Source organism: Ischnura elegans, chromosome 1, assembly GCF_921293095.1.
Source record: "Ischnura elegans chromosome 1, ioIscEleg1.1, whole genome shotgun sequence".
In the NCBI taxonomy this organism is placed as follows: domain Eukaryota; kingdom Metazoa; phylum Arthropoda; class Insecta; order Odonata; family Coenagrionidae; genus Ischnura; species Ischnura elegans.
In genome coordinates, this window is record NC_060246.1 from 11265586 (window position 1) to 11278874 (window position 13289).

At 39.0% G+C, this 13289-nt stretch overlaps 1 protein-coding gene across 1 annotated transcript in view; it reads right to left on the reverse strand.

The window, feature by feature from the left end:
• LOC124154302 overlaps positions 1-13289 on the reverse strand; it is a 121047-nt gene that overhangs the window by 23866 nt on the left and 83892 nt on the right. Inside the window, exons 3-5 of the mRNA XM_046527943.1 lie at positions 4447-4725; positions 2736-2880; positions 2006-2073 (exon numbers count right to left, since the gene is read on the reverse strand). Coding sequence (XP_046383899.1) covers positions 2006-2073; positions 2736-2880; positions 4447-4609 — 376 coding nt within the window. The 5' untranslated portion in view covers positions 4610-4725. The remainder of the gene's footprint in view (positions 1-2005; positions 2074-2735; positions 2881-4446; positions 4726-13289) is intronic.

A 13289-nucleotide genomic window follows, 5' to 3' on the forward strand; every position in this document is an offset into this window, starting at 1 on the left:
GTCATGAGAATTACCGGGAAAAACAATGAAAATATAATAAACGAAATCTATCGCCACTCTTTACTTATATCAAACCAAAAGCACAGGAAGCACAGCACTAGCCAGCAACACAGGTTTAAAAAAAAACATCTTCAGCATTTGAGTGACCAATTTCATAAGTGTGACCTTTCATTAGAGTAACCAAAAATTTAAAAAAGCTGCAAATATTGGCTCTTTATTCATTTACGCTGAAATATTTCATTATTTATGGGTACACAGAGAAACTCTACTATCAAGATGTCAAACCTGTGGCAAAAAATCTATTATACAGTAAAACTGATTTTACACAGTTGATGAAACCAATAAATGTGGCTACAGCGTAATATCTAAGTGTGTTAAAATCATAAATATGTGATGAGGATGCAAATAACTCACTTATGTCATGAGTTACCAGTAATAACAATGAAAATAATTATACGAAATCTATCACCACTCTTTACTTATCAATCCAGGAGACTAGCCAGCAACACAGGCGTACAAATTTGAGGGCTGCACACATTACATATATGCATATTTGTTTGATTATTATTGTTGATAAGTTCAAACTTTATACTTCACGACCCCTTATTATTTTGAATATGTATTTCCATGTATTTTAATGTATAACAACTGTAAAATTGCCTGTATTTAACTAATTTTGTATCATACATTATCATTTTTATAGCCCTGAGGATGGACAAATATAATGTCCGAAACGTAGGCAAAGTTTGAAAAAATAAATAATACATATTTACATTTGACCCACATCTCGTGATATAAAAAAAAAATATATATATATTGTTGATAAGAGTTTTCAGGCAATAAAACTGCAGCAAAAATTGAAAATATTGAAACAAGGAATGAATTTCTCAACCTGCACTTAAGTCACAAATGAAAATTTTCTCTTTGCTATGCTTTTGATTTTCAGCGATAATCAGCGATCACTGTCCCAGAGACTTTGGAATAATTGTCGATGGAATAACAGGAAGAATAGTCTTCTATAGGTAGATTCCGGTCACGAAAAGAGAAAAATGAAGAAAAAGCGATAGCCACAATAGTTTCTGGTTTCATCTCCAGATATGGTCATTCGAATTGGTATGTATATAACATTATTGCTGTACCTTTGGGCTTTTAAGATCCATCTGAGGCTAATTTAAGCCAAGAACCAACTCCATGTACATCAAGGAGATTGAAAAAATACTGAAAGAAGGCAGGGAGGTTGTAGGAATTGGTTCCACTTTAGTTTTTGACCTTGTATTATGGCGTGGCAGAAAAAGCAGTACTGATGAAAATTAGGCCAGCCCTAATTCATCGAAAAACATAATAGTTTAATAAATAATTATAATTAATCATTAAACATAACTCAATTTAATGCACACACTATGGCATAATTCCATCCATTCAATTCTGCATGTGTGATTCCATGAGAGTGGAGGATAATTTCTCCAGGTATTACATTTAACCTCATTAGCTGCAAAGCACAGAACTAGGACCTATTTAGGACTAAGCTTTTTGCAGAGATTTACAATGAATATACACATATAGTTAAGGGTGAGAAATAGTAATAGCATGAGCTTCAATGGCTGGAGACAGAAGATGATACCAGAGCGAAAAAAATAATTTTCCTGTAGGAGCCAAAATTCACAATACATACATCCACCGGCACATACACTGATTGATAAGCACACAAAATAGGGACCTACCTACATAGACATGTCTATCAGCACTCAAAATTATTTCAAAAGATATGTACCATTAAATTCCATCACAGGCCAAATTGCTTAAACCATGGCAGTAACGAAAAATATGCCAGCAGCACAATCTTAAGTCCTTTGGTTCAAAGAGTTCCTGATAGAATTTTCAATTTACAATTAAACGTACTTTTTTTTAAATTATGATCTCCAGGAAAAAGGAGTTAAGTTCATCAAACTGTACCATCAAGGAGAATATACATGCAGCTAAAAATGAGAGTTCTAAGGACACTTACTTTCTTTGTACTGGAGGACATTAGGATGCTTCTCATTGATAACAACACAGCGATAGCAATTGTCTGACCTGCAAAATTGAACAGAAAATTAAAAGAATGACTGAAAGAATGTATGATATCCTATGAGGGCACATAGAGAGTTAATCACAATTTATGCATTATAATCGAAGAATCAAAACTATCAACTTGTGTCAATTGAGAAAATAAAGAATCCAATGCAATGAACAAAATGAATAAATAATAGAGCTCATTATAGAATAAGTGTATGTAGTTCTTGTACAAGCTGGAATTTCTAACAAAATACAAAAATTTGAGAAGACCAAGGCAGTGAATGAAAACTACAGGCTGCATTTTGACTTAAATCATTCATTACAAAAGTGACTTTAAAAATTTTAACATGATGTTTCAAGATGGACTTATGGGATTTTAACACTACATGAAGCAAATGCAGTTTCCCACTCAATTATCACATTAAAATATGTCATACTTACTCCAATAATATGATTGATCTTTATATACAAATACTTTTGATTTAAAAAAGTGTGTTTTCCTCAAGTAAAACACAAGGCCAACAGCGGAGATGGAGGAGTTGTGCCCAGTCTTATCCAAGAAGCCTCCATTTAAATTTGGGATGGGCATGCATGGATCACTTAAGGGGAACGTACATAACACCATTTCAATTGAATTCTTTAGTCGGGTTAAAAGGGATTCATTGATAACAGAAACGTACCGATCTTCAAACAGGAACTTATCCTCAAATCCATCAACGCAAACACCCTTGGTTGCTATGGAGGTGCTGTTGATGACCATCAGCGATGGCTCCCCAGACTGAAACCACTGCCCAGCCCAGCTTTCAGGAAGTCGGCATCCACTGCCTGTTAAGCACATCATAATTCATAAATCATCAAAAACTACGCATCAACTTCACATCATAATTACTCGTACCAATTTTGTCATATGAGTACACAGCTCAACACACAAAACTACAACACAGGCTTGCTCCCGAAATATGCAAAGGAGAAATCATATAACATAAATATGTACTAATAATGATGACCTGAACAGGAGTATAATTCAACTGTGGCCCATTCTTAGGTTCCAAAATACAAGCATACAAAATACAACCTAAGAATGGGCCACAAAATGGCAATGCAGAAGCAGTCCTAAGCTATGTTAAAATATTTTGGAGTCACTGGAGACATTACAATTGATATGTGTGTTCTGTCTGTTTATAAATATATAGTTTAAAAATAGCGTAAAATGAGTACATAGTCGTAAAACCGATTTCAGGTGTTCACCGTACTCTAGCCCTGTGTAGGGGGGTTGGGGTGATAGAGGCTAGGCCAGGGGAAGGAGATACTTAGATAAGAGATTAGAATAGGAATGGAAACAATGGCCTCGCAAAATTAAAAAGTTTATTTCTGGAATTGTTGAGTTATAATGGGATGTGGACCAATGAACCTATGTTTGGAAGCGCTCAAAGCTAGGTCTCAAATGGTCCATTATTTTCCCCACACCTCTAGGGGTGCACAAATCACACGCAATGTCATAGCACTCATTCCCAGTGTGCTGCCCACGCTCCCAGAAAATTCTGTGGCAGCTGGAGTGAAAAGGTATATTGATAAGCAGCATTCAAATGCAATCCAAGTGATGGGAAAGTATTTCACAAATTAATCAATGTACAAATATGTTTTTTTTTCGACATTTTATCCATAATTATAATGGCACTTTGCAAAAATATGAGCATTTTATTTTCTCAAAACATTTTCTGGAGAGCAGTTCATTTTAGAATAGCTTTCCTATGTTGGATAATTAATAACGAATTAGTGTAATGAGTTATGCTCAATCGAAATGAACTGGGTACTTTTTTTGGTCAGCTATCATTTTACAAGGATGAGCTAAACTTCAAAGACTATTATGAGATAGCTAGGATATAAAAACAATTACAGTGCAACAAGGAGGGTGGGGGCAATACAAAAAAATAATGACTTCAAGCCAAACTAAAATTCACCCCACAAAAATGTGCTCAAGCGGCAAGCCTGAATATTTACTTAGAATTCAATACCTAGTAAATACTTAATGGAAGTTAGAGATATCTTTCTACTCAAATTTCCGATAATATCCAATATTAACTTGTTTACATAAATTAAATAATATTTATATATAAGACAGTGTAACAGAAATTTATGCATTTTATTTCCCTTAACTTCTTCATTCATCTCACTCTCAACAAGCCCACCATGACACTCAGCTGCAAACGCTACCAAAACCAATTCACAAGCAAAACACCCATTGCAATGGTAGTGAAAGGGAAGAATGCTTTGGAGTGCTTAAGGTGAGAGCGTCTGGAGCACTCATATTTACTGTAATCCAAGAAAACAACTGATAACCTCAACCAAACGCGATGCACACAAAAGAAAGAATAGCTTCAATGTGGATACCTCGAGATGACGATGATGACACTGATGCAGCATCAGCTATGACCCAGTGTCCAAAAAGAAGGAAACACCACCAGTAGCTGCAGCAGCACCGTAGCAGCAGCAGCAAGCCCACAGCGGGAGGGTGACGAGGGCCAAATCGGCCACTCTCCTCAGTCCGAGTCATATTGCACGTGGGGGGAGGGGGGCAGATATGGGAGTAGGGGGGGGAAGCACCACTAGATCCTCCTTGCTCACTCTCGCTCCCTGGTTGGGGAGGGGAAGGACTCCAGACCTCGACACCTGAAACATGCCAATCAGTAAATTAGGAACAGCACACAAAGAGGATCGAATCATTATGTATAAGGTAACTGGCCACATACATTGTAACAGAACTCATAATTTGCTAGGACTACCCTTATACATACACCAATAATATTTTTTTTTATTTAATAATATGCATATCATGAACAGAATACAAAAGATTTTAGAGGTACTTAAGGGTTTACCTATTTCATAAGGCATTCAAAATTTTGAGCCAATAGTCATAACTGAAAGGAAAGGTTGACCATATATAGATTATCTCATTGAACTCTGTTAATCTTTTAGGTTTGGCCTCCTTTGGTAAAATGATGTATTTTATGTTCTTCTGGGTCATAGTAACCAAAATATGTTTTGTCTCTATGCCCTTGTAGTTTGTATGTGCACATATAATGGAGAATCCTTACACACACACACTGAGTCAGGAATCTCCAACCCTCAGAGAATAGGGATTTAACATTTCCATGCATTCCACAGTTTGCACCAAAGGAGCGAGATTCCTTTTCTACCATACATGAGCAGCCCATAAATTGGATTGATTTTTAAATTTACCATCAGATTGTCAGCAGCTACTGCACAATTGAAAGTACATGTGCAGTTGAAAATCAAAAGCAAGTGTCACGGCTGCACTGAGACAGTTGGGTAACATTGTCTTTCCTCTAACCCTCACCTTTCTTTGAGACCATTGAGAATGTTTTTTGACGGGCCTGGGACTAACTGTCCCCCATTCCTCTCTGACACACCTTGCCATTAAATAGTAGATACCTACGTTGCTAGGGCAAAACATTGATACGGACATGAAAACCTTTTCATGAGATGCTTGCCCTTGACCACGAGCGTCATACACTATAAGTCACACAGGGCACACGCAACAGGGAACAACTAGCTCAAAACAATGCCATGAATGGGCTCTACTTACAGGTGCAAATATAATTGGAGGGGTGACCATTTGACTCAAAAGGCAACATGTATGAAGGGGGGTGTCTTGGTAGGCATATGATCTGGATAGGCATGAAAGCCCTTATTATCATCATAGAAGTGGAAAGTAGCTCATCAAGTGGATGGCCCAGCCTCATGTGCTATTTCCGAGTTAAGGCCAGTAAAGTGATTAAATTATGCTATCATAGTGGCAATACAGACTTCATTACAAGGTGAGAAAAGTAACATATATTTAAGTATCATAATCTGTAAGTAATTTCTATAGCACAAAGGAGAAGCCAAAGAGAATAGCACATACAATTAGACTGAAAAATAATTAGAACAAAAATACCAATGATGATTGTTACAGTCAGACCTTAATCCAAATTTAAAAACCTTCCTTGAAAAGACCAAGTAGAACCAATGTAAAACTAGGCTCTCCAACTAGTCAACATATTTATTAGTGACCATCAGAATGAAAGGCAAACAGTGTGCCTGATAAGATAAAGGTCAAGGAAATGAAGTGAAATTCTACATTCAGACAGTAACATGCCTTGAGAATAGAAGACAAGAACTTGCTTTTAACTTTATTTCATGTTCACCTTTATTTTCCAAAACGTCGGCCAATACGACTGAATTAATCTGGTGTAGAGCCTGAGAGGAATACGTGAATATTAATTCCCAGGAAAAATTAAAATCATTTATTAAAGAAATGATTTTCAAATTGGATAGGGGCTGCTGTCACACATAGTACCTGATAGCAGGCTTTAATATTTAAGTAGGAACAGAAGAGACTTGAGTGGTCCAAAATAGGTCTCGCGCAAAGAGAGGTGAGAGAATGAGAGATGAATGGCAGCTCAAGTTCTCAAAGGAAAGTATATTTATTACCATTATTACGTGAGAATACACGATTTTGAATCCAGAAGAGAGGTTACAAGTACTTGAAAATTACCCAGAGATAAGAAATGGAAACCAGAAATAACAGTGAAAGAGGAGAAGTCAAGTAGTTAATAACTTGAAGAAAGCCTCCTGCAGAAATGACAGTAAAAGAGCAGATTCAAGGGGGCCTATTCCCCTGAATTTGTGCCATGTACTCTACAATGTAAGCTGCTGAGGCATTCCGTTTCCCCTGTGAGTCTATGATGACATTAGAGGATAAGGTAGTGCACACTGCAAGACATACTAACATAAGTCTCATACAACTTGTGGGGGACTCCATACAGGTATGCCATTTTTTTAGACCACAATTAATTTCTTCACAAACATCTTCCCTGAACCTGAAAGGGTTTCAGTTTCAGCCTAGAGAATGTAAAAACGCACACACCGTGGTGCTGCTCTTTAAAATCGCATGTCTGGCAGTGTACACAACCTTGCGCTCCAAAGCCAACAAAACTCCAAGGAGGAAAATTTATATTTTGGCAGCCCAAAGCGTAGAGCACATGGAAACAATTAATAGGAGATCTGTATTTCAATTCCTCTTCTTACAGCTGAGAATACAAACATGGAAGTACGGAAACAATCCATCAGATGCTACATATGGAGTATGTTTCTCCATGGAAGCGAGGCTTGGGCATTAACAGCAGCAGTGAAGTCAAGAGTGGAAACATTCAAAATGTGGTGCTACCGAAGAATGATGAAGATAAAATGGATCGACCGTGTAAGTAACGTGGAAGTGCTAAGAAGAGTGGGAGGAAAAATAAGTCTCCTAAAAACCTTACGCAGAAGACGGGACAACTTAGTTGGCCACATTTTGAGGCACGATGGTCTGATGAAGACAATCGTTGAAGGACAAGTGGAAGGGAAAAAGGGCAAGGGACGGCCCCGAATGAGTTTCATAGAACAGGTTATAAAGGATGTAAAAGAGAAGAAATATGTAGCTACAAAAAGGTTAGCGGATAGAAGAGAGAAATGGAGAGCTGCGTCAAACCAATCCCAGGATTATTGACTGATGAAGATGATTTCAATTCCAGTCATGGCAAATGATTTCTCCTCAGTGGGACTTCAGCACATAAAATGGGTGTGTTTGATGAACTTTCAAGAAAATTGGCTGAATGAGACCAGACATAAGATTCCGAGCCTCCCCTGGAGATGGCTACATCCATTACTGAGGAAGGGAAACGTAAAAAAAGTAAAGGCATTCATGAATTATTTTTCTTTATTACAGAAAAGAAACATCCAATTTTGGATGAAATTTAGGGAAAAAAACAAGAATTCATCAGCTAATGATTGATGGAAAACACTTCATAATATGCAGAGGAAATTTTTTAAATTCCCTCGTCATTAGAGACGATGTGAATTAAAAAAAAACTGGGGGGATGAGTGAATTGCTATAGAAATTCTATTAATAGAATATGGTAGAAAGATGACTTTGAAGAGATGATGGTAGAAAGATTGCTTTGAAGCAGCTCTCCATTCCTCTCTCCTATCCGCTAGCCTTTTCATAGTGTCGTACTTCTTCTCCTTTACATCCTTTATAACCTTCCCTACGTAACTCATTCCGGGCTGTCCCTTGCCTTCTTCCCTTCCACCTGTCCTTAGGCGATTATTTTAATTAGGCCATCATGTCTCATAATGTAGCAAACTACCAATATATGTACTCCTGTCTTCTCATTTAGGTTTGTAGAAGAAATCTCTTTTCTCCCACTCTTCTTAGGACTTCCTCATTTTATCTTCATCATCTTTATGGATACAGAAATATAAGCAATAATTTATGTCGATTTGAGAGTAAATCTCGGTGCAAGGAAGCCACCCGTGAGGCTGCGTCGCGAGTAGTACAAGTGGTGGTGGTATCGCGCACATACATATAATACTTTCCGCATACTCGACACATGACCTTAACCGCGGCAGAGGGGGGAGATAACTAACAACCTGTTCGGTGGCAGGGCAGGAAGACGACGACGCCCCCCTCACCTCCTCCCCTCCCCCCCTCGTGCTCTTAAAGGGGGGTAGGGGAAGGGGGCGCACGCGCGAGGCAGAGGGGTGGGGTGGGGGCGTGGTGAGTGACGTGTGGAGAGCGAGGGAGAGGAGTATGATCAATACGCACAAACACACACATGCGCGTAGAGAGAGAGGAGGGAGGGAGGAGAGGGAGGGGGGATGGCGGGGAAGGGGTTGGGGAAGGCGCCGCACCTTTAAAAGGGGCTCCCCTCTCGGCTGTTGCACGCTCCCACCCACACTCACTCACTCACTCACTTGACACACACACACTGCCCAAATAGCGAGCAAGCACAAGGGATCGCACGCATTGTGCTGCACTTCGTATTATTATAATACGAGCGAAAACGGGGTCGTTACACCCTGGAAATCACAATTAAAATCATTTCGGTAGGTGAGCGAGGACAAAAATTGCTCCTCATTCAGCCATTTTCTCATTTCAACATTGAAATTTTTTTTAAATGCCAAAGTTGCAACCCAATTTTCCCGAGTCGGTGACGTCATCAGAGTTTTAGCTCATCGACTCGCTGCGCGAGACCTGGGACCTGATTCTGGTAAATATGAGAATATTTGACTGCTTTCCTTACCTATTCTTCCTTCAAATCTTATTCTTGCCTTACATAAGTTCCTAAGCGTAAGATAAGCTGCTTATCATTTTCTTCCGTAATAAAACCACAAGAAACAGATAAATCTCTCATTTTGTTCCCTCTGGGTTAGATTAAAATTGAAAATACTAACCCATAATTTTCACCGGAGTGACTTTTGGACTCATCGTTGACTTCTACGAAAAAGTTGAAATACAAAGAGAACGGTTTTATGTTCAACTACGGAAAACGACTAATGAATTAGCAATATTCAGGGGCGGATCCAGGATTTCTTCCTGGGGGAGGCACAAGCAAGGCCGTATCTAGGATTTTGTTCTGGGGGGGGGGGGGGGCGCACAAGGATACTAATACAAAACGAACGCAATGATAATGGGACCGTATTAAAAATCTTGCATATTTTTCAAGGGTCTGGGGAGGGGGGCAATGCCCCCTCCTCCCCCTAGATCAGCCTATGGCAATATTGTACAACAATACTTAAGGTAACAATTTGATAGTCTCACGCAATAAATAACACATGGCGTAATACATTTTAAGGCCTGCTTACACGGTACATTAGAATGTACAAGATTCTGTACATTTTTCTGAATGGTTTTCTGAACAGATTCTTGTACATTCTCATGGACAAGATCCACGAGTAGGTGGTTACACGGTACATTTTTTCGGACATTTTTTCGTACATTTTAAATGCGCAACAAACTATTTCAACTTCAAGTATATACCAATGGGGAACATGTAAACTATTTTAAATTACTAGAACAATAAGATAATTACCTCAAATGTACTTGCCGAAAATTTCGCGGATGAATAATGTTTTATAGCTGAGATATGAGTCATTAAAAATAAATCTTCTTCGACTGTTTGAAAAGACGTGACGGAGCGTGCGCACGTTACACCACGGCACGGCATCCACTGATGACAGGCTTAGGAAGTGGATAAAAAAACTGTCTATGTGGAGCCTCAAACGCATATTTGGCGAATATAATTGCTGTTTTAACGTCAAACTTCGGATTGTGAATATTTTGGTTTGCCAAGGCGTTGTTGAAATAAATAAAGGCGATTGTTTGGGGAGCTTTGGAAATATTCAATCCAAATAAGTTGATAGCAGATTGTGATCTACGTCACACACCTACATCATTTGATTAATGCAGCAAGTGTATTGCAGCATGGACCTTCAATAGAAAAACGTGTAAAAACCATATAAATCATGTATCCCATAAAACCATATAAAGTGCTCCGTCGTCTAGTACCTCTATTTACTCGCCGGAGAAGTTTTTTGCTTGTGTTCGAAAGGACAAAAATAAGAGGAATAAGTGGTTAATGATTCACAGAACGGAGTCAAATACATTATCTATATTGTCAACGGGATATCCTCAACGTAAGTACACTCTTAAATCATGGCTACCGCAGGATTTTATCAAGTTACTTATTTCACTTTGTAAACAACTCTATAAATGTACCTATCATTCTACCCATTGTAGGATCAAATTATAAGGAAAGTGGCTGTTTACGAGAGTAAATACTGATTACGATTAAACCACGGAGAAAAATAAGGAATGTAAGGGGCGGCCGGCCTCTCGTCGAATGGAGCCCCTAACAAGGAATATTCAAGAGGTGTCTTTCGCCGATATCGTTCAAATTTTGTAGGATAGTAGTGTTCCATAATAGAAGCACATTTTTTCAATTTTCTCGTGCCCTTAAGCCTTGTGATATAAAAAACAGGACATAATAAAGGCAGTTGAATTTTAGTCTTGAAAGCGAGTGTGTCGTGATTTCCTTCCACCCTTCTCCTGTGAATCGGCGCACGCTACAGGAATATACTAGAGATATGAGGCTTTTGGCAAGGTAAATTCAATATTTATTACTGCGATGCCCATAGCGTTCGCTGCATGTCAACGCAACACCTAAAATTTAGACTCGTTTTTCAGTCAGTCTTGATTCAAAAACAGGAACTCGAGTAAATACAGCGTAAATAGTACTTGAAACTTATTTCTTTGCCTATCACAGGCTTTTTTATGACCTTTTAACGATCATTTGGATCTCATTCTTGGACAATTCTCGCGGTTCATACATTAATGGCCTTTCCATCTGATCCTGCCTTTTACCCATCCCCTTTTCTTGTGTTCCATTCTTTCGCTACCCATATCCAATCAGTGAGATATCCAAGTCAAGCAAGATCATATCGAATCCAAATAACTATCGGGGCCGTACGTAAACAAAGAAGTCGCCTATACAAGCCAGATGAAATGAATGTGTCGTTTGCCACCAGGTGACTCTGAGTTCAAATTGTATGATTGTCTGAATGAAATTAGAGCAGGCGTTCAGAAATTCATACATTCTTACATTTTGCGTGGTTACACGGTGCATTTTCGCGTTCATTCTGAGATTCAGACATTCTCACATTTTCTTGTACATTCTCATGTACCGTGTAACCAGGCCTTTAGAGATGTGATTTGAAATTACCAACGTGCCTCGCGCCGTTCAATTGTTTAGGACTGCTGAGGCAGTATATTGATCGCTGAAATTATTTTTCGACCATTGACTAGTGGGTAATTCATCATTGCTTACGTCACAGTATTTCGCCAAGAGAACGAAGTTGCCCAAACTGGAGCGATAGGCGGGGCGAAAAGAAGGAGAATAATCGCGGAGAAAATGTTCGCTTCGAGTTGCCTTGGCGAAGCGAAAACCTGGGCGAATGGAGAACGAGAATCGACGGATGGAGATAGATGCCCAAGGTCGAGGAGAAGCGGTGAGAAGAGTCAGTTAGAATCAACTTAACTGCGTAAGGTTTATGCGCGTCGATTTTTAGATGCGAGTAGAAGGGGAAGTAAGTTACGTATCGTAAAACGGAAAAAATAAGGGACTCTTTATTTTTCAAATTCTTATCAAAATCGAAAATAATGAAAATATCGGTAAACAAGCCTAAGAGAACCATGAAGTTCCCCCTGATTGCAGAATCCCTTGAGAAAGCGACTAGCATCGGTCGGGAAACGTTGGGGCCACCCAAGAATAGACGTGGCGACATAGCCCAAAAGTTTTTATTCAAAATAACAACGGTCTCGTTCAGCAACTGTTCTTTTACTCTCGATTGCGATTGCGTTAACAAAATCTTTGACGCATATTTTTCACAGATGTCTTAAATGAAATGATGATACTATCTGTGAAGTGAAGCCATGAAATTGCGCATCTGGCCATATTGATAAGGACGTTGAGGAGAATTGCGCTCCATGCATGTGAAATTACGCAACTTTGGAATTTTTTCCTCCGCTCTCATCGGATGAGAATGCGTATAAATCACTTGGATCCCACATGGCATTTTTAACCTCAAAATGTACAACCTTTTCAATCCAATTTTGTGAATTTTCCTATTTTAAAAATACATTTGAGTCGGCCATGTTTGAAGGGCCCAGACGGGATTCAACGGCTACAACGGGCGGCTCTATGCGACCAGAATTCAATTATATTGAATTCAGTGATATTTTTCTTTTTCTGGCTCCGTCACCTACTTCTCAAGCTAATCGAGGCGACATATCGACGGTATTAATCCTTCGGCGTATAGTTTGATGAGGTCAAGAATTCCTGCGCAGCGGGTCACCGCTACTCCTAGGCCTACTCCAATGCCTCGCGTATTTCCCTCACGCGGTTCGCTGCAGTTGACACTCTCTTAAAAAAATATCTTCCCCCAATTCCCAATTACGAACTAATAAATGAACCAGAACTCTCTAAAAACGTCACCAACTCAATACAACGTGGGGCAGCAACATTGGGGTCATTTCAATTTTTAAAATGATGAGCGAATGGCTGAATGAAGACTCTTTTGTCCCTTTCATTCCCCCGCATTCCTTAAATCAATTGCGATTTCGGGGTTGAGCGAACGACCTCATCCACCCGAATTTCTCATTAGAAGAAGGGCCGTGGAAAGAAAAAAATATTCGGGGGAGTGGGGAGGTCCATTTAAACAGCAGGTGCATTTCTGGATGGCTACAGATTGTCTTCAAAACATTTTTAACTATCCGGGATAATTGGTCTCGCTATAAATGACATTCTTTGCTACCCTTATCTCAGATACTTAGTCACTAGGCTGTATTTAAT